The 23348-nt window shown below is 36.7% G+C and overlaps 1 protein-coding gene and 1 long non-coding RNA gene across 2 annotated transcripts; one reads left to right on the top strand and one right to left on the bottom strand.

Annotated features, from left to right (window-relative positions):
* Positions 1-1374: 1374 nt before the first annotated feature.
* slc6a16a (solute carrier family 6 member 16a) lies at positions 1375-20307 on the top strand. Its single transcript, XM_083567355.1, has 12 exons — positions 1375-1661; positions 9405-9621; positions 9727-9884; positions 10520-10646; positions 13164-13339; positions 13652-13762; positions 15313-15554; positions 15733-15913; positions 16699-16900; positions 17138-17297; positions 17741-17903; positions 18851-20307. The coding sequence occupies exons 2-12, from the start codon at positions 9405-9407 to the stop codon at positions 19181-19183; spliced, it is 2070 nt and encodes a 689-aa protein (XP_083423481.1). The 5' UTR covers positions 1375-1661; the 3' UTR covers positions 19184-20307.
* Positions 19896-21063, bottom strand: LOC310740582. The gene is made up of 2 exons (XR_014537677.1): positions 20542-21063; positions 19896-20485 (listed from the first exon to the last, which is right to left on the bottom strand). It is a non-coding gene; the product is annotated as an uncharacterized lncRNA (long non-coding RNA).
* Between the last annotated feature and the right edge of the window lie 2285 nt (positions 21064-23348).

Genomic DNA, 23348 nt, shown 5'->3' with positions numbered 1-23348 from the left:
CTGAAATAACAAATTTGCTCAATTTACCTTTTATTATATGTTAATATTAATAATTAATGATATTCATCTATGTGAAGACACTAATCATGTTAATGATTTTTCATAATAATTATCAACAATGATTTAACAAAGTAGGAAACAGCTATTTTTAGAAATACCATGTTGTAGCACATCTTTCCCAGCTCGGCCCCTCTGCCTGGCCAATCGGTCCAAATCCTTTTCTCCTTCCTTAGTGTCCAACTTCTCATACAGCTCCTCCTATGCCTTTTCCTTTGCTTTCGCCACATCCCTCTTCACCTCCTGCTGCATCTCCTTGTACTCCTGCCTACTTTTCTCTTCTCTCTGTCGATCCCAATTCTGTTTCTCCAACCTCCTTCTCCGTATGCTTTCCTGCACTTCCTCATCACCCCTTCAACTTCCAGCTTCACGTTCATCACCCTATCAGAAACTCTCTTCACCTCCACTACACTCTTACTGTACTCTTCCTTCAGAATCACCCCTACACCATTTCTCTTTCCATCCACACTATGATAGAACAGTTTAAACCCACCTCCAATGTTCCTGGCCTTATTCCCTTTCCACTTGGTCTCCTGAACACACAACACCTTTCTCCTCTCTATCATATCTGCTATCTCTATCCCTTTACCAGTCATAGTACCAACATTTAAAGTACCAACCCGAACCTCTACTCTCCTCCACTTCTCCTTTCCCTGCTGTACTAAGAATGCACTCTATTGTGCAACCCTAATGGCTGGTTTATCTTCTTCTTCTTCTTTTGGCTTCTCCCATTAGGGGTCGCCACAGCGATTCATCCGTCTCCATACCCCCCCTGTCCTCTACATCTTCCTCTTTCAAACCAACTACCTGCATGTCTTCCTTCACCACATCCATAAACCTCCTCCTTGGTCTTCCTCTTTTCCTCCTTTCTGGTGGCTCCATCCTCAGCATTCTTCTACTGATATACCCCATGTCCCTCCTCTGCACATGTCCAAACCAGCTCAATCTCGCCTCCCTCACCTTGTCTCCAAAACATCCTACATGTGCTGTCCCTCTAATAAACTGGTTTATATTGGTGTTTAATTACTGTATGCTCCAAAACTCATTTTTTGATGCTAAAAATGGGCAAAAGACATGCATTTATTGGATGGCTTTGAAGGAAGGGTACAAATTAGTACCTTTATTTGTTTATAATACATATTACATTGTGCTTATTATTTAGAAATTAAGCATTTACTAGTTTTTATGTTTTAGAAGATTTGTACCCAAACAAAATTTTTGAATTGATTATAAAAACAGTGTCCTAGTTTCCTGGAATATGTACAGATCAGGCAACTCCGGAGGCGGGGCTTCGAACCGCACACCCGCGCGCACACGCGGTCCCGTTAGTGGAGCTCAAATGAGCTGCCAGTAGAAGCGCACTGGGTTTTAGGTTTCACTCCAGTGCAGAGTTTATTATATAGTTCTAGTTAAGGTTAGACAGAAGTCCGATAGAAACGTGGCTGGGAAGCTTGAAGTTCTGCCCTGGTGTGTGTAGGCGCACGGTGATTTCTGCGTGTTCAGGCAACATAGGAGAGAACTCGAGAAGGCACACGACCAAAAGAAAGCAAGTGAGAACGACTTGCATTTTCCCCTCCCCAAGTAAAACCAGCTTCTCAAAAAAGGTAAACTTAAGTTTCTCCATAGCTTCTGTCCTTCAGCCTTGTGCTACAAGTCAATACTTTTTGTGCAACATCTAAAGAACATCTAAAGAACATCTGCATAAATGGGGTATTTTTTTAAGCTTCAACCAGAGAAGTTCCTCCTGTTTGTTTTCTTTTCTTTTTGGAGTGCACACGTTTCCACGTCTCAGCCTGAGCACTATTTGCCCTGCAGGCAGTGGTGGAAGTGTGAACTTCAGTATATTACTACTGGATATATTTCCTGTGATCTACTGATCTGCATCACTGTATAATTAGTGCCTTATTTCCATTAACTCAATTAATAAAATACAAAAACGAGCAAACAAACTAATAAAAATACAATGTTAATAATAAATGGGTTAAAAAAACAAAACAAAAAAAACAATGTGTAGATATTAAAGCAATTGTACTTTTTCTTTTTTGATTGTAGTATAATTTTTAGAAAGAAAAAGCATGATGGCAAAACACTTCTAAAGCCTTAATTGTTTATTGATTTGTTCCTCAGGGAAAACTTTTTTTATAGCTCCTGTGTTTGACATTGTAGATCAGCAGGGTTCCCTTTCAGAACAAGTTCCTCAGGAACTCTTTTTTTTTTTTTTTTTTTTTCTTTCTTTTTCATTTAAAAAAAAAAAATTGGATTGGAATTGAATTAATAGAAGAACCAATTGTAGTGTGTAATTGAAATAAATTTTTTTTGTTTTTTTTGTTTGTTATTATGATTTGCATTCTTTTGTAAAGGAACAAAAAAATTTATCGTAGTACAGAATAAGCGTAAATTGTTCTTTGGATTGTTCTTCGGCTGGGAAACTTTTTGTTATACTTTCTGCTTTGAAACGTAGAACAGCAGGGTTCCCTTTTAGGACAGGTTCCTCAGGAAATACTTTGTTTTTAGTTTCTTTCCATTGGAATTGTATACAGTCAACTTAGAAATTTAATGTCATTAAAACAAAATTTTGTTATGTGTATTTATTTTTGTCCGCAAAAATAAATACACCATTTTTACAGGACATTTCTAAGTCCAAATTGTTTTTTTGCATATGTAAAGTTTATTTTAGTAGTTTCTTTCTATAGAACAGCAGGGGTTCCCTTTCAGAACAGGTTCCTCAGAGGGGAAAAAAATTTTTTTTACTGAAACTATAGAAGTTAAGCAAATTGTAGAATAGTCAAGTCATATTTGGGATTTAGTGGTGTCAGTCATTAATGAAGAATTTAGTGTCCTCACCTGTCATGACGAAGACCAGGGTTCGAACACAGCTGCTGGGATTGTGCAAGCTGGTTCACATTCAGTGCCGACACGAAGCCCAGATAAATGGTTGTCTGGTTGCTTCAGAAGGGCATGCAGCATAACAATATGTGCCAAATCAAGTATATCAATTATAATTATGACCCTTGACAGGAGCAGTCCTTCTGAAAGATCATCATCGGTCATTAAAGAAGTATTACAGTGATTTTTTTTTTTGTTATATATGCACCCTTCTAGAAAAACTTTCAAATCAATAGTGTTTATAATGGTACTGATAGGAACAAGGTTTATAGGGGAAATCCAAAAAGTTTTTCAAAATTTCTGTTTTTGACAACACAAATAAAATTAAGATGCAGACAATGTATTATTATTATTGTTGTTTTTATAATTTTGTGTGTTGTGAAACTTATAAACTATGCCAATTTCCTGTTCTCTAAAAAGTCCCTAAAAAACAGTGTTTTTTACTTTCCTAGCTTATGACAACCTGAATATTATTTCAAAGCCAAATGATTGACACTTTTTTTTTTATATATATATATTTGTTGAATATGACATATACAAACCTGAAATCTGTCATGTACCTCAAAGCCGCCTGGCTGTGTTGCATTTAACATACTTTTCTTTTTCTTAAATATGAATGACTCCAGCTTTTTCTATATTCAAATTTCTTTATTCAAATTTTCTTTATTAAAATACTCCACCTACACACAAATTCCGAAAAAAATCAGATTTGGGTTTGGAAATTCAAATATGTTTTCCCGGGTTTCCTGTTTATTGGATTATCTTAAATAATAATTATCTTATTTATCTTAAGAAAAAAAATTTTTTTGCTTTTGTGTGAATTTACCGATTAAATGTGTGGACACACTTGACTAAATATTTACAAAGACTAAAATTGTTAATGAAATTCGCTTTTAAGACAAATGAACACATGCAACTATTGAAGTTGAAATAGGTGGAAATTCATTGAATAATCAGTTATTAATACAGAATGTGGGTAAAAGTTTGTGGACACCTAACCTTAGTATGTGCTTTTCAAACATCCCATTCAACATTTAGTCCCCATTTGCTGTTATAATAAGCTCCACTCTTCTGGGAAGATGTTCCATTAGATTTTGGAGTGTGTTTGTGAAGATTTGTTCTTATTTACAAACACTATAATAAAGTCAGGTACTAATGTAGGATGAGGGGGCATAGGGTGTAGTCAGCATTATAATTCAGCCCAAAAGTGGTTCAGTAGGGTTGAGGTCAGAGCTCTGTGGAGTTTGCTTTGTGCACAGGGGTATTGTCATGCTGGAATAGGTTTGGGTCTCCTAGTTCAAGTGCAGGGAAAATGTAATGCTACTGCATCCAAAGACGTCCTATACAGTTCTGTGTCTCGACTTTTCAAGTAACAGTTTTGAGAAGAATCACATATCGCTGGAAAACTCGTGTCCTTATACTGTCCATATAGTATTGCTTCAAGTTTTTTTTCAATTACATTTGTTTCCCCCCCAAACACATGTGGAATGTGAGAAAAGCAGTTTCTTTCTGAAAATTGATCTGAGCCAAATTCTTAACAAAGTTTGTTGAGAAGATGAAAAGAATGTGCATCACTTTATTAGGAATACTTTTTATATGAATTAAGTTTGGGATGTTTAACACTTTTCATTGCATTTACATTTACCGTAATCTCTGGACTATAAAGCGCACCCATATATAAGCCGCACACGCTGAATTTTACAAATATTTTTATTTTTAACATAAATAAGCCGCACCTGTCTATAAGCCTGTCTACACTAATGTACTTTACACAGGCTTTAACGAAAGACACGTTACACACGGTGTAACGGGTGAAGTATTTTGCACTTCCTTTACGAGCATAGCGGTATTTTTGGGAATAGCCTGTCAGAAGTGAGCTATTCCCTCACCCTGACTCAACGCGTTACAATGGTTTGTATCTAAACAGTAGCCGACCAAGAAAGTCATTGTTCACTGTCTTCCTCCTTCCTTTCACAACTATTTCTCTCGGCAGTTTTCCTTTTGTCATCGTCGTGCATTTAAAAATGACCCGATGGAAGTTTTTTTCCCCGATGCCGTGCAGCTCAGAACACAGATGAGGTGCGTTTTTTTTTCGTTTCTGTTCGGAAATTTCATTGGTCTAATGTTATGGGGTTCAGTTTTTTGGCTTAAAGTTTGTGAAACCGGGAAAAACCCAGGTAAAATTCATAAATTAGCCGCTTCGTTGTTTAAGCCGCGGGGTTCAAAACGTGGGGAAAAAAGTAGCGGCTTATAGTCCAAAAAAATACGGTATTTAGCAGATACTAAATCTGGAGCAAGTCACAAAATTAGCAAATTTGTAGTGGTAATATCCAGTTTGAGAACTTTTTTATATTCAAAAGTTGGTGTTTCCTAAAATATGTATTTGTGTTTAGCTTTTTGTACACAATATAACATTGTGTACAATATCAGAATATTACAGTGTGTTCAAATAAGCACTTGTTTTAAAATCATTGTAATCTTTTTTAATAGCTTTTAAATAAATTCTATTTGATGTTTTTAGGACCATGCATCTACATACCGTAAAAAATATTTCAGCAATTAAAATAATTCATGAATTGAATGAAATTTGAATTCAAATGTAAATGAAAGCTCTTTATAAAGTTCATTATAGTCCTTCTGTATTTATGCTGTTTTAAGGTATGTAATAAGTATGTACGTTTAAGCCTCTCACTCATAAATAGTTCTTTGTTTGCCCTAAATTCCAATCATATGTCTAGGTGTTAACTATAAGCATATGAGTCCAATGCTTTAACCTCCGATTCCCGTTCTAGGCTGACAAGAAAAGGACCCGATAAAATTTTTTTGCAGTTGAAGCCATTTGGTTCATTTGACGTATTTAGCATTCAGAGTTGCTTTTCTGCTTACCACGGTTGCAAAGAGTGGTTATTTGAGTTACAGCAGTCATCCATTCGTCATTCGTCTGATTTCTTTCAGATCGCATTTTTCACATTTTGTTCTTTTACCTGAGTTTTTGGTCTATACTTCATATGCCTGATTTTATGCATTGCACTAATTTGGCATGATTAATTAATTAGGTTTAAACTACAACAACCTACAGGTACAAAATTAAAATTAGTAGATTCAAACTAGATGTTTGTTTAAATTAAAGCATTGAAACCTTGTTTTTGAAGAAAAATTGTTTTGCAAAAGCTTAACCTGTTCTTTTAAATCTGGTGTGATGCACATTTTCCGTTTTTCGTTCTTTGTAGAAGGTTCCATTGTTAACTTTCTCCTCTAATAAATTAAAATAAAAATAATAAATTAGTTTTTGACATTGCTAAAGACAAACATGCATGCACGCTTTGTCTGTGCAGACAAAGCGACAGATATGATTGTTACATTTTAAATGCTAAATGAAGTGTCAGGATTTTACTTTAGTAATGAGAACAATGTCTCAGTGTTGTCAAACTCAGTTTGGCAGTGTGAGTATTTAGCCTCTGGGTCACTTGCATGTAATGAACAGCTAGCAGTGATGATTTTAATCCGAGTTGACAGACTGAATAAGCTGATATACACAAAATAAAACGGTTGCACAGGCTCTTATCAGTTTCTAAACATGAGCTACATTTTTTTTTTATTAAAATATGTTTTTATTCTGATTGTAGAGCTGCTCAGATGAATTTCTTATAGAATGTTCTTAGTGAATTTAATCTGCATGGGTTTTTACTGGGTTCTCCAGATTTCCCCTCAACTCTTCTAATCATTTTAATTGATGGAATGACTGTTAAATTAGTCTGTGAAAGTCTGTACATGATGCTTTATGATGGACTAGCATCAAGGATGTTTTCCCATCTTATACCCACCACACTAATCATGATAATTGATCATCCACTTTAGTAAAATTTCCAGTTAAATGATTATTGTAGAACTTATAGATTGTGAAAATACAATGATTTTGGTCACATGTTTCTTCATTGATCAACCTGAAGTGACCAAACAGCTCACACCTAGGATCAAATAATTTGCAGTGGAAACGTTTCAGTGAACATGGTAACAGTTTCTCTTTGACTTCTAGTGTGAATATAATTTTAGTTGCCACACTTAAAGCTGCAACAGTATTTGTATTTACAGTGTTCTTGTTCTTTTCTAATGTCAGTGAGTAAATGGTTTTGGAAAACTTGCTTGCAGTTTGGAGTCTCATTTTATGAAGGTTACATTTCAGCGCAGTAAAATTCTTTCTTCGCATATCCAAGCAATATTAGGAACCATGCGGTCAGAGTGCAGGGTCAACCACGATACTGCCCTGGAGTACAGAGGGCCTTGTTTAAGGGCCCAAGAGCAGCAGCTTTGTAATCCTGGGGCTTGAACCTCTGACATTCCTATCAAGAGCTTTAACTGTTGAGCTACCCCATATAGACACTATATGAACGACCGAAGATCCTGGGGGGGGTGGAGCGCCATGATATGGGCGGAATTTAATCTACACTTACATTTCTACGTTCAAATGTCGGAGCTATCTAACTGTTAGAGAGCTAATCTTATCAATCTTATCTAATATATTTTTGTAAAAATGAGGAAAAAGAAAGGATTTTAAGATTTTGGTCACAGAGAGATGTAGAACATTGTATACGTTTGTTCCAGAAAAAAAAAAAAGTATAACACTGTCGGGATGGAAAGGAGCTGAGTCATCTGAGTAAAGGACAGAATGTTGCCCAGTGTGTTGACATCATGATGTATGCCAATAACTGTCTGTATGCTCATATGCTCACTGGTTACTTGATGCAACCATGTACAGGAATAGAAGATGGGCTGATTAGGAATTTGTTGGAGTGAAGATAAGAAACGACTTGGTGTTTAATTACAGGAGACATGACCTCCGCTCTTACACCATTCACATGAAGTTAAAAAAGTTCCTACCAGCATAGCTTACACTGCTGTACCCTTCTACCTCCTCCCCTCTATTTCTGTTCTTTCCATTATTAGCTTTCTGCCAGTCATCCTGCCAAGTTACTCTGACATAATCCTTACTCCCAGCCCCCCAGTATGATGCAGCGACACACCCCCATCTCTCTGCCAGGCCACTTTGTGTTTCTGGCACTCTCACACATGTCTATTGTGTACAAAAATCTTTGGGCTTTTAAATCAATTTGATTTCCAGTTTACGATTGTAAATGATTTCTTTATGGATTTTAAAAATGTTTTTATTTTTGCACGATATATTGCTTGTTTAAGCATATCTTCACTAGGGCTTGATGATAATAATATGAATAATGTTCAAGGACTATAGAGAACGTCTTGATATTGTGCTATGAGTATCCAACACTTACTAACAAGAACCTGACAGGATGCAAAATCTCTTGCTTTTTCTCTTGCAAATTATTTTCTTTCTATCCCTTGCTAAATGCTTTTAATCTTTTCAGTGTATGCAAAATTGTAATAAAATTTCAGTAAAATAAAATTCCTAGCTGTCTAAGGTCTAACACCTAACATGACTGTGGTAACATGTTTTTGTTTTACAGTGGTGATTATTACTGAACCTTCTGATTCTATCATTAGTTTTTTTTTTTTTTTTTTTTTTTTTTATATAATAGTCCAGTCCTCTTTAAAGGCTCTACAGCTGAAGCTGTAGTTTCTATCTGATGGGCTAAATAATTTACATAAATTGCATGTGACTGGACAATCAGCAATACATGATCTGCTACAGAAAGCATGCTTTTTTTCTAGTTTAATAAATTAGAATCACATAGCAATAACCAGTTATTTCTCATACGTCTCATCAGCTCCGTTACAGTTTTTTAGTTCGGTCTGCTTTCAGACAGCATCCACACTTACTGTATCTGAGCATTTTCACTGAATATGTATTGCTTTAATAAACATCTCTGCTACACACCAGTGCTGAGCTTCCACTTTTGGTCTGTAGTTCACAGATACTCTTAAAATGTTAGATGTGCCTGTGAAAACTAAAAGCTAATTTTGCACTGTCTGCGATTGTGTCTCTTTTAACAATGTTCACATTTTGTACGGCTCGTGCATAGAGAGAGGCTGTTTAAAATTGATTGACCGAACAGATTTTTCATCGTGTTCATCTTTGGAATGGAGAGAGGAGATGAGGGAGGTGAAGTAAGACATGGTATTTAGTGGGGAATAAAGCAGGGATTGGAAGGGTGTGCTTAGCAGAAAACTTTAAATATAAGAGCTAGGTATTTACTTAATGCTCCCTACAGCATATAAGGGACCTTCAGCAGGGACATTTGCACAAGGAGGCACCCTGAGGGCAGAGCAGACCATTTAGGAATTTTCACACATGGACATATTCAATTTCCTGTTACATAATCTATAATCTCAAGCTTTCGAGAGCCTGGTTAACTCTAATTATATGGAGTAATCACTGTTGTTCACTGTCTGTTTGTTGTATGAAATGTATTGTAGGTTTTGTTCAACGTTGAATCCATAGAGAAGTTCTTTGCACACTTGTTCGAGTATCTGATCATCTTTTTTAGATGGAGAAGCCCCCGTTGCCCAGTGATGATGTTCCTGGGATGGCCGACAACACACCAGTGCAGGAGCAAGGCATGGAGCTTGATGGAGAGGTGGGGCAAGGGGAGGAACGTCCCGCATGGGACAGTAAGCTGCAATACGTCCTAGCCCAGGTGGGCTTCAGCGTCGGGCTCGGCAATGTGTGGCGCTTCCCGTATCTGTGTCACCAAAACGGAGGAGGTGCATGTGGTTTTTAAGACAACCCTCATACAGTAGTTATGGAAGACCGTTTTTTTTTTTTTTTTTTTGTCTACATTCTTATTTCTCTTGTGTCCTTATTTACAGGAGCGTTTTTATTGCTGTATGTGATGCTGCTGCTGCTAATTGGAGTTCCTCTGTTTTTCATGGAGCTTGCAGCAGGACAGAATATTCGGCAGGGCAGCATCGGGGTCTGGAAACGCATATCGCCACGCCTTGCTGGCATTGGCTATTCCAGCTGTGTGGTAATGGATAAACATATGAGCAGACATGACAGAAACAAACAAATAAAAAATGGCTGAACTGAACATTCTGAAATGGATAAATTGATATTATAAGGGTTAGTGATTTATAGAGACAATATGATTACTATTCTCAATGAATAGATGATTAGTAGTAGTATTATTTTTTTTGAAGAACTGCCAGCACACTGTACAAGAACCAATCAGTGCTAACTTTTACTTTATGAAGATGTATAAAATAATGCATTTTGAGGTGCTTTTGCATTTTATATGGAATCTAAACATTTATGGATTTGCAATCTTATATTTTTTAATACTGGTTTTTATGATGGCACATTAGTCTCTGCTAAAATTAGATTAGCGTGTGTATGTGTATACCTTATCAGTAACATCAGAGCAGAAGTTCTGAAGTTGCCAGTCATACTTGCTGGTGGGTGGGTGTGTGGGTGTGTGTTTATACATGTGTATATGTTATCAGTAACATGAGCGCAGACGTTCTGAAGTTGCCAGTCATACTTGTTGGTGGGTGTGTGTGTGTGTGTGTGTTTGTGTGCACGTGCGCTGTTTGAGTGAGGACTTGCTGCGGTATAGTTCTGCTGTCTAGTCTCATTCAATCATTCTCTCTCTCTATCTCTCAGGTTTGTTTCTTTATGGCTCTGTACTACAATGTGATCATTGCCTGGGCTCTGTTTTACCTGGGAAGTTCCTTCCAGTACCCTTTACCATGGCAACAGTGTCCCATAGACCCGAGCAGTAACCATACAGGTACGTTTTAAGTACAGATTCAAGAGCATTCACAATCAAGAGATGTTTCTTAATCAAGTTTAGGCACACACACACACTCCGAAACATACACTTACATTTGTTCTGTTAGTTCAATTCTGTATTGACATTATTTTATATTGTTCCCATGCTGCCTTTACATGTTTACATATACATGTCACAGCCATCACTCTTTTGCCTCACTGCAGGAAAGCTAGATTCCAAGACCAATGTTGGCAGGCAGCCATGTAAACATGACCGTAAAGCTTTTTTTTTAGTTTCCTAAAATGCATGGTGGTGAAAGGAGAGTTCTAACAGCATGTTGCACCTATTGCACATAGCTACCAAGATGACAAGAAGAAAGTAAAATAATCTGACTTACACAGGTGTTACTTTTTGTGGTGCATCATAAAACATCAGAGATGGCCACCTCAGATAACTGGATAATCTTTTTCCCCTTTGGAGAAATAGCTTTGTCAAGTACTGTAGTAGCCCTGTATCCAAAATTGGCCTACAATATATTTTTTTGTAAAATAGCCAAGTGTATTATTAGTGCTCACCTTCCCCTAAGCTTTACAGGGTCATCATGCAGAGATTTAATTGTTAAACTTTTAGACTTTTACAGTCAGTAATGCTTTTTTTTTTTAGCACTGTGTTTACTAAGGGTGTAATGGTACACAAAATTCACGGTTCAGTACATACCTTGGTTTTAATGTCACTGTTCAGTTTCAGTACAGTTAGGGGCAAGAAATGCAAAACACAATCAATTGTTAATTATTATTTACATTTGTGATAATCAACAGTTTACATTTTTAACCATTTAAAAAAAAAATGGCTGCTTGGTTTAAATAAAACATAAAATATATATAAAATAAAATGGAATAAATCAGACTAATGCAATACACTTAATTATATTGAGTTATTCAATAAAATAGGCACAAATTACATTTATTAAATACAATTAAATAAATGGAAACATTTAATTTAATAATTTACATTTGTTAGACCTCACTTGGGTAATACAGATGTATATGTGTTTTTATTATTTTTTTATTTTTTTATTTTCTTTTGCATTTAATATTTAATTTAAGACATGTTTTACTTAACTGTTCTATTTATTTTAGTATACTCCAACAAAGTTTGAATAAAAAACAAGTTTTTATTAATCATAAATGAATTAATTCTTTCCGTCCTTCCTTCATTCCTACATTTCCCTGAGATAGATAGATAGATAGATAGATAGATAGATAGATAGATAGATAGATAGATAGATAGATAGATAGATAGATAGATAGATAGATCTTTGTCATTGCATAGTACAGGTACACAGCAACAAAATGCAGTTTATCATCTACCAGAAGTGCAAACAATTGCGCAAATTGACAAGGGCAGATTAATATGTAAGTATATGTACAGCATGTAAATAAATGTGTGTGTAAATATCTGTACAGTAAATAAATATAGAGTAAGGTGTATATATGTACACAAATATGTAACACACAGTGGAGCCTCTGTACCATACAGTGATGGAGGTAATCAGGATGCTCTCAATGATGCAGCGTTAAAAACGTTAGAATCCCTAGGGACGGATGAGACTCCTTAAGAAGTACAGGCGTTGTTGTGCCTTCCTAACTAGAGCTGAAGTGTTCTCATGCCAGGACAGATCTTCAGAGATGTTCACTCCCAAGAACTTAAAGCTGTAGACCTCTCTCTACCTGAGTTTCATTGATAGACACTGGGAAGTGTTTCCTGTTGTTGGATTGCTGAAGGTCCACAACGAGCTTTTTAGTCTTCATGGCATTGAGGTTCTGGGTGTTGGTGGCACACAACACTGTCAGGCTTCGGAACTCTTCCCTTTAGGCTGATTCGTCGTCGTTGCTGATCTGGCCGACCACGGTGGTGTCATCTCCATACTTGATGAAGATGTTGGAATTGAAAAAGTCAGTGCCAGTTGTCCAGTGCATGCTCTGAGAACATCTTTGGAATTGCCAGGAATATCTCCTTTTAAGAGAAACTGTTAAACTGGTGCAATATCATGTACACCAGTACACAAGACTGTCGTAAAAACTTGCCAATGACAGGAAGTGGCAGTGATTTCATGCATACCCAGTAGAAATTGTGTTTCTTGAGTAAATAGAGTAGCCACACTGAGATTTAGCAAACTTGTGGTTTGCCACTTAATATGTGCACGAGTGAACTCGGATTTGAACTATAATCCGCACGTAAAACAAGGATTGCATTCAGTACACATGTGCATCGTACCGAAAATGTTTCAGTGGACCATTACATCCCTAGTGGTTATACATGTTTTGTATGTTCTCTTCATGTTCACATGGGTTTTCTCTGGTTCCTTCCATAAAACATTCCAGTAGGTTCATTAGTAACACTGAATATAAGAAGATGTGAAGAATATAGAGAACAGGGGTCCCTTTAGACAGACATAAAGCTTCTGTTCATATAAGCTGTTTTAGTATCTGCTTTTTTAGTAACTGCGTTTTTCTTTCTCACTCTTTCTTTCAGTAAAGGAGTGTGCTGCCAGCTCTCCCACCACATACTTCTGGTTCCGTAAAGCTCTTGATATTTCTGACTCAATAGATCAATCTGGAGAGTTTAATCCAATCATAACCAGTTGTCTGCTCGCAGCCTGGGTTATAGTTTGTCTCGCCATGATCAAGGGCATCAAGTCCTCAGCCAAGGTACATACTGTTAACACCGCAACACGAGCACACACAAACAAACTCATTTGTCCATGTTTGCAGTTGTCACATGTAAATTGTCACACCTGTGCCCTTGGGATATCTAGTGTCAATATTTTTTAATGTGCTAATGTTCCAATGCAGATGTACACACACACTAATTTATCAATGTTAGCAGTCATAGATTACCAAACCCTTGATACAATGCCTTTAGATTATACACGATGACCACATTTCTAATGCATTTTGACCAACAACCGAGGAAATTGAATGCTCAAACATTAATCATGCTTTTCTTTTTTTAACTTCCAGGTGATGTACTTCTCCTCTATTTTCCCATACGCTGTGCTATTCTGTTTTCTTATCCGAGGCCTGATGCTGGATGGAGCCATCGAAGGACTCACCTATATGTTCTTTCCAAAAGTGAGTACAGATTAAACACACATGACTGTTCAAAAAGAGTGTGTTTTATAGAGAAAACGATGTATTTTAGACTTGAGCAGCTTTTCTTAATAGGACTGGTTCAAATAATTATATAAATATATATATATATATATATATATATATATATATATATATATATATATATATATATATATATATATATATATATATATATATTTTTTTTTTTTTTTTTATGAATATCTGGATGTTATTTTAGCTGTATACAACATGTTAGGAGTTAAAATCAAGTATGGGTAGACATCCAAATCAGGTGAACAGTGCAAGAATTACAGCACTTTATAGATGTAGTCCTCCCTTGAAAATGTAAGAAGTGGAAAGTACAGATATTTGTGTAAAAATGCAATGAGTAAAAGTAAAAAGTTGTCTGAAAAATAAATAGTGGAGTAAAGTACTGATACCAGAAAAATCTACTTAAGTACAGTAACAAAGTATTTATACGTCATTACTTCCCACCTCTGGCGATAACCCATGGTAGACAAGTAAAATACATTTCTCAATACTCAAATATTTATATTAATGGGCCTTTTATTTATTTATAAGAGCATATTTCATCGTATCATTATAAGAACCATGTTGAAAAAGACAGTTGAGTTACGAAAATCTGCGAATTTTGGACGCACCCCCACAGCCCCTATGGTACCTTAGTGAATTCATCTAGACATTGCGCCAGTAAGGTGGTTCTTTTTTATGCAAACTCAACAGAAGTTACATAAATTCTTTATTTATCCCTCAAAATGAATAATACAATAATGTGTTTAAATTTTTTTAATGAAATTTGTTAGTGAAAACGGTTTAAAATATTTTTCCTAACGTTCCTGAACGTTCTGTCCTGCTGCGGATTTTCCCGCTAACTTGCTGTTAGTTAGATTCCAAATGAAAACTCGCAAATTTTCCAAGTCGCGAGTTCGAGCCGCGAGTTATCGGGGGTTGACTGTACACCCAGGATAGGAAACCAGTACATCAGTGTGCATATTCCTGTACTCTAGAAATAAATGTTCATGTATTGTAGAAATCACTGAGTTTTTGCATTTGTGTACTTTTCTATTTAGTCGAACTGACTTTTTTTAGCCAAATTATATTTACATTCATGCTGACCACTCCTAGCTTTAAAAAGCCCAAATAAGCACCTTAAATGCTGCAATTGAGGATAATTTGTTTATTTATTGGGTTTGTTTAAATAAAGCTCTATGCTTGCCATCTTTATTTGACTCGTTTGTTTATACGTGTATGCACTGGACCAAAGATATATTTAAAAAATGTAATTTTAAGAGTGGCTAGGCATGGTCTTATATTCAACTCTAAATCTAAACTCTCAATCATTAAAAAGAAAAAACGCTTTGTAATACGATACTTTGTACCAAATAAGTCCAAATGAGTGAATTCCATCATTTCACAATGAAACTGCATTCTCAGGTGCTATTTTATTTCACACGAAAGAAATTGTCTTTCTTAGAACATATTTTGTGCTACAAGCTACTACTACAACTAATTATCTGTGCTTGTCTCAGTTAGAGATCTGGGGGGAGATCCAGGTGTGGCGTCAGGCTGCTACTCAGGTTTTCTTTGCTCTCGGTTTGGGCTACGGATCTGTGATCGCTTACTCCTCCTACAACCCAATCAACAACAACTGCCACCGGGACGCTCTTATGGTTTCCGCCATCAACTTCATGACTTCAGTCTTGGCCTCGCTTGTCGTCTTCACCGTCCTCGGCTTTCGAGCCAAGAACATTGCCATAGAGTGTGTTGTGGAGTAAGTGTCATTCAAAATACATGCTACACTAACTACAATATACTGAGTACCAACTTTAAGGAGGAGTCCAGATTTGTTTGTTTTTTTCTTTAGATAAATTATTCGACAAATGAGAGGGGTTGTAACAAATCCCAATTCAGCTTTAATTTTTGTAAAACTTTGTTTTCTCATCCTGCAGAAATGTGAATACAATATCAGAGATGGCTGCATCCGGCACAGCTCAGCCCTGGTTGCCATCTTTTAACGTGTCTGACCCCAGATCTGTGGAACTCAAGGATTACAAGGAGTGGTACAGCAATTATGGGAGCTTGCTAGGCTCAAACATCACCGATTGTGACCTGGAAAGAGAAATGAACAAGGTTTGCATATGCATGTGCAAGATTTCTGATATGCTAGAGGGCATTATTAATGATGGAGACATCCCTGATTTCAACACTCATTAGTCACTTAATATCCTAGCATTCTGTTCTTCAGTTTTACCTCACACAAAGCTCTCATGAATTCTAAATGTTGATTAAAATTAAAGAGCATAAATTCTTCTGTATTTATTATGTACTTTCATTCATCTTATGCCATAGCAGTTGGACAACTCTGAAAATCTCTTATTTATGAAATGATGACAACTTTTATTGTATATTTAATCTATTTATAATTTAATGGTTGTTAGTTCATGCCATTGCTTACATTGTAGCAGCTATAAAAAAAATTATTACCTCAACATTCTTGAAGTTTACTCTATAAAAATTATCTGCGAAGAAATGTTACGGCTTTACTCTGATTTTAAATGTTTTATTTATAAAGCATAGACAGTCATTGGAGAGTCCTTCTAAAAATGTTAATTTAACCATGTTACCATATAAACAAGTAAAAATATTTTTTCTACTCAATTATGTGGAACCGTACAAATTCTTATACAAGTTGTAGAGAGAACATTAAGAACGGAATTATTAATTGTAGCTAGTACTTTAGTGCTGCTCTCTGCTTGTTGGTGCTGTTAAATGGAAAATAAACACAATGTCTTTTGTCCAATCACAATTGAGAATTTAACAATGCTTAGTATAATACCATTTGATAGCTAAGTTTCACCTTGAATGTTTTAGTAGATTGCACCAAACACTGAAACACTGATTTTTGTCTTGTTCAGGGAGTGGAAGGCACTGGTTTGGCATTTATAGCGTTTACCGAGGCTATGGCGCTGTTTCCAGGAAGTCCGTTCTGGTCAGCGTTGTTTTTCCTCATGCTACTGAATCTGGGTCTGTCCACCATGTTTGGAACTATGCAGGGCATCCTGACGCCACTCATGGACAATTTTAAACTGCTGGGCCGCAACAAAAAACTGCTTACTGGTATGTATATATATATATATATATATATATATATATATATATATATATATATATATATATATATATATATATATATATATATATATATATATATACACACACACACACACACACACACACACACACACACACACACACACACACACACACACAATTACACACGTGCACTGACTATGACAGGCCCATGGATATTTCTGTCTTGCATGACATTATCATGATGGCATTTCTGGTTTTCAGTGATAAGCTGTATCCTGGGCTTTGTAATTGGTCTGCTCTTCACTCAACGCAGTGGAAACTACTTTGTGACCATGTTCGATGATTATTCTGCCACTTTGCCGCTGATGATCGTTGTCATCTTTGAGACGATCAGCGTGGCATGGATTTACGGTGCTGATCGGTAAGACCATCACTAAACTAGATACATAAAAAGATACTTCATTGCTATTGCAACCCAATTTTTATTGACAGTGACAGGAACCTACGCCAGGTTATCGCTACATCATATTATCAATATGTGGCTGTTTAACCCACATATATTTTAAAGATCTTAAGATGAGATTGGAGTCATTCATGAATGTATTGTGGACTTCAGATTTGCAAACACATCATATGACTCCCGGATAATGACATATCCCGTAAAAACGAAGTCTCCTCACCAACAGAGAAAAGTATAAAGATTTGTCTTAATTTACAAAAAAAAAAAAGTTTGTTTTTCTGAGTTCTTGCCATACTGATCACATATACAGTAAAGATTCTGTACACTGAAATTATGCATGAATTCAGCATAGGTTCACATTTTCATTCGTATTGTTAAGTTACTTTACGCTCCTCTCTCATCAGCTTTCTGGACGATGTGGAGGTGATGTTAAAATGGCGCCCCCCAGCGATCTATAAATATATGTGGAAGTACGTGTGTCTGCTGTCTATGGTGGGTCTGCTGACTGCTAGCCTGCTACGCATGTTCTTCAAATGGCCCACTTACACGGCGTGGAACCACAGCACGGTAAAACACAGCTGCCTCATGGCACTCTGCAGAATGTCTTATTCAGGGCTAACAAAAATAAAAGCTATGCAAGTTTGTATATAAGAACAACTTTGGGATGAACACGAACACAGTATTACATGTAGTTTAAAATTTTTTGCCAAAATCTTGTCTGTAATGGTACTTAAGAACTGAGATGCAAACATCCTGTAAAGCCAAGTGCAGAGACATATTCAAAAGGATTGAAAGGTCCATGTTTTTTATTTGAAGGTCCAAAACATAAAAAAAAGCATAGTATCTGCAGAGCAAAAATCCTCAAGGGTAAAGGGTAGAAATCCACTCAAAAGGAAAAAAATTAACAAATCTTACCAAGAACGTGAGCAAAAGTTACAAAGTCTTCCCAGGATAAACATACACAGGACTACTCAAGATAGGGGATTAGAGACACCCAACCGTGGGAAACAGACCACACGAGGGTCAACAATCAAACAGAAACTGAGACAAAGGGGGGTGATTGAACACAGGTGGACACAATGGGTAGCTAACAAGTGGAGATGGGGACAAAGTGGTGACATCTGGTGGGTAAACGGAGGAAATTCAGGGAAAGAGAAACAAAAAAAAGTGTACAACAGAAGCCTATTACTAGATACTGACAGAGGCAGATTTGAAAACCCCTCCACGTGTCTATAATAAAAGCAAAAGTTAGTGTCTTTAGGCACATTGTCAAACCCTGTAACCTTCAGACCTGGTCAGTGATAGGGTTTATATTTTGTGTTTTTGCACAGTATGGTTTTAATTTTAAAACTTTGTTTGGTCTAAATTTCCATTTGAAGTATTGCAAACTCGAGGTTTCACATTGTGTACCATCAAACAGTACCTTTGCTCACCTTTGTTGTTGATAAAAAAAAAAATGCTGTACATGCTATTAGGTAATTAAGTGATTCAATGTCTCTTTCTCTCTCACATAGGGCTCAGAGAGCAGCCTGGAATACCCTGGTTGGGCTTTAGTCATGCTCGCCTTGCTCATCATCTTTGCCTTTTTTCCTGTGCCTGCTGGCTACATCCATTCTCTCCTCACTCATAAGCACAGCCAATCCCTGGCAGATGGAGCGGCTGAAAATCACAGAGAACGATACTCCAAATGTAGTACCAGTGAGCCAGAACTCAACAGCCATCACGCTCCTCCGGATGAGGATGGCAGCCGATCCCGATCCGCCTTCCTGTCTGTGGCTGCAGAGCACTACAGGCTTCTCTCACAAGAAGAAGATGGGGGAGAGGAGGAGGATGACACAGAACTGTAATAAAGGTGGATCAGAATAAAAAAAAGACAGTTGAAATAATAGCGGCTGAATAAGAAATGATGTAGCAGTTGCCAATGTGACCGTGCTTACAGTGTCACTCTAATGATTAGGTAGTCAGAGTTAGGAAACGATAATCAGGACTCTGCGAAAAAGCACACAATGTCATTTCTTAAAAAGAATTAACACAGTCTGGGTGTCATGGGTTGGAAAGTGAACTGGAGTTGGATGTAGAGATGGCACCCATGTGTCATAAAAACCAATAAGTTCATGACTGTATCAGTGCTTGATTCGTTCTGCCAAAAACACATCACCGATGATGCTACATTGTGGCACAAGCAACGAAGTAGTGTTTCTGAGTGAACCAGTAATATGCTCTGTAATTATGCAACCAACATTTTTTTTGGGAAAAACTCATCATTCATCATTTTACATTTACATCCAGAGAGTCGTACAAAAGTGCTTTTAGGTTTCTATCAATTCATATATCAACACTGGTTCACTAGGTTGCAGACAGGATATTATCAGCGTAAAGCTCTGTTGGCTGGAATTTTAGCACAATTTATGTTTCTACTATTCAGGTTGTTCCACATGAGGCTTGTCTATGAACTAATAGGTGAGTTGCATGTAAATGAATACATAAGTTTATGTTGACCATCAGGTGTTTTGTAAATAGATGTAATCTAACAGAATTATACTATATGTAAAAAAAATGTTTTATCATTAGTATCGTCAGTGTCACCAGTTGCCTTTATTATTTAAAAAAAATAATACTACAACACTTTCTTTTCAAAGCACTGGAAATCACTATTTGGGTAGCTGAAAGCACAAAACACACCTAGTAGATTCCTTCATCTTCATTCCGGCGTTACTAAATGGAAGTTTTGTTTCTGGTGTGTGTGTATGTAGTATGCATTTTGCATTGTTATCCGTGATGAATAGATCTAGAAACCTCAAGCAACTTGCATAATACAAAGTTTTTCTGCAGGTCCTAGATATCTGAACACTTTGAGATTTAATGACAGTCTTGGGACTGGAAAAATGGGGTAATTAAACCGTTTTAGAAAAGGCATATGTGCATATTGTAGTCAAATAATTGTAGATTTCAAGAACCAAAGTTTGGAATCCATTGTCTTTAGGCATTTACTTCTTTTCTGCACCAATTACTATTGCAGTTATTTTGTATCATTTTGGTTTCCCTACAATTTGGTTAGCTGTCTTTCACAAATAACAAGAACCAGAGATCAGATTATTTTCATCTTTAGTCTTATTTTAAACAAAAAAAAAATCTGTGTACATTATGCCCTGACTCCACTACTTAAAAAAAAAAAAAATGTAATTTTTTAAATCAATGTTTGAACCTAACCCAACTAAACCAAACTTTAATTGTTTATAAAATCTTATGAAAGATAAAGTTTTCTTAAAATACTACATACATCTAACAGAGTTCGTTTCTCAAAGTGTGATACATCACTAAACAAAAAAACATCTGTAATCAAACATGCAACTGTAAACAGGAATCAGTGTTACAAACTCCACCCCCAGGATTGATTGTTTTGGCATCATTATGCAGGTACAAAGAAAATACAGTATTAGTACTGGGTGTGATCAGTAGATACCCCTCTTTTTAGCAGTTTCAAAAGGCTGTAAGATTTTCGGGTGAGAATGTAAGACTTGAAACATGTGAACTGAAAATCATTCTGAAATAATTTTATCATTCTCATTTTGATTTAAATATTAGATTGTCAGAAATGCAGGGGTGTCCAAACTATGGCCCACGTTTTAATCGGCTCGTATCAAAGTTTACAATTATAATGGCCATAGGCCCTCATAATATTTGTGTTGTACTTCCACTAGGTGGAGCTACTGAGTTAAACAAGGCAAGCAATAAAAAACAATTGCTCAGGGTCACCAGAAATGGTGGAACCAAAGAGACGTGCTAATCTGAGGCTGTCACTGAGAGAATTACCTGCCAACCTTTTTGTAAAAAATTAAATAAAAATCTACTTATGGAGAGCTGTGATGGAGGCTTTTTTTCTTCAAACATGTTCAATTATCAAACGTAATTTACCTGCATTTGATTGATTTTTCCAGTGTATATATTTGTATATTTTTCTGTATGTGGCTCTCAGGAAAAAAAATGTTTGGACACCCTGGCCTAATGAAATCACTATGTTCCCAAGGACGAATTGCATATTTTTGACCCCCGGTTCATACAAGTCCTGAGAGGAACAAAATAGCTGATGCTTTACAAACGTTTATATTGGCAGCTGATAAGCACAGGATTGAGAACAAAGCCCAAAAATGTGTTAAGTGAGTGTGTAAGATCATTGTGAACACACATTTGCATTCCTGATGAGCGGACACTGTATCACCAGGGTGCAGTTGACTGAATGTCAGAAAATGATTATAAAGCTACTTTTCTAATATAAAATAACCTTTTAATTAATCTTATTACACAAAAACTAACAAGTTTTCTAAAAGGTCTCCAGTATATGACAAATAAATTGTACATGGACGTTGACCAAGTCGTTTTGTCTTATTTTTCCACTCATTTATTTTAAGCTATGAAGTGATTTAACAAGTTTAAGTGCACTACCTGGAAATCTGTACTGCAAAACCAGATCTAGCAGATTTAAATGTTTAGAAAGTTATTTTAGAAAAATAGCTGAATTTATGTAAGTGCATTTTCTTCATGCAGTGTTTCTAGTGCCAAAGATGTTTTAATTATATCCTCAGTGTTCATCAGATAGACACGAATATTAGCAATCCTGAAGAATAATGTTCAGAGTGTATGCTGCATCATATATAGTATATACGACTATATGGCCAAAGATTTGTGGAAACTTATATTATACTATGATATATACAGTGGGTACGGAAAGTATTCAGACCCCCTTAAATTTTTCACTCTTTTTTATTTTGCAGCCATTTGCTAAAATCATTTAAGTTCATTTCTTTTCCTCATGAATGTACACATAGCACCCCATACTGACAGAAAAACACAGAATTGTTGACACTGTTGCAGATTTATTAAAAAAGAAAAACTAAAATATCACATGGTCCTAAGTATTCAGACCCTTTGCTCAGTATTTAGTAGAAGCCCCCTTTTGATCTGATATAGCCATGAGTCTTTTTGGGAAAGATGCAACAAGTTTTTCACACCTGGATTCAGGGATCCTCTGCCATTCCTCCTTGCAGGTCCTCTCCAGTTCTGTCAGGTTGGACGGTAAACGTTGGTGGACAGCTATTTTTAGGTCTCTCCAGAGATGCTCAATTGGGTTTAAGTCAGGTTTTTGGCTGGGCCATTCAAGAACAGTCACAGAGTTGTTGTGAAGCCACTCCATCGTTATTTTAGCTGTGTGCTTAGGGTCATTGTCTTGTTGGAAGGTAAACCTTCGGCCCAGTCTGAGGTCCAAAGCACTCTGGAGAAGGTTTTCGTCCAGGATATCCCTGTGCTTGGCCGCATTCATCTTTCCCTCGATTGCAACCAGTCGTCCTGTCCCTGCAGCTAAAAAACACCCCCACAGCATGATGCTGCCACCACCATGCTTCATTGTTGAGACTGTACTGGACAGGTGATGAGCAGTGCCTGGTTTTCTCCACACATACCGCTTAGAATTAAGGCCAAAAAGTTCTATTTTGGTCTCATCAGACCAGAGAATCTTATTTCTCACCATCTTGGAGAACTCCATGCGGGTTTTCATGTGTCCTGCACTGAGGAAAGGCTTCCGTCGAGCCACTCTGCTATAAAGCCCCACTGGTGAAGGGCTGCAGTGATGGTTGACTTTCTACAACTTTCTCCCATCTCACGACTGCATCTCTGGAGCTCAGCCACAGTGATCTTTGGGTTCTTCTTTACCTCTCCCACCAAGGCTCTTCTCCCCCGATAGCTCAGTTTGGCCGGACGGCCAGCTCTAGGAATGGTTCTGGTCGTCCCAAACGTCTTCCATTTGAGGATTATGGAGGCCACTGTGCTCTTAGGAACCTTAAGTGCAGCAGAAATTTTTTTGGAACCTTGGCCAGATCTTAACCTTGCCACAATTCTGTCTCTGAGCTCTTCAGGCAGTTCCTTTGACCCTAATGATTCTCATTTGCTCTGACATGCATTGTGATCTGTAAGGTCTTATATAAACAGGTGTGTGGCTTTCCTAATCAAGTCCAATCA

The sequence above is a fragment of the Silurus aristotelis genome (assembly GCF_946808225.1).
Source record: "Silurus aristotelis genome assembly, chromosome: 17".
NCBI classification, from domain to species: Eukaryota; Metazoa; Chordata; class Actinopteri; order Siluriformes; family Siluridae; genus Silurus; species Silurus aristotelis.
Note: the sequence above shows the minus strand (reverse complement) of the source record. Positions and strands in the feature narration are given on the sequence as shown.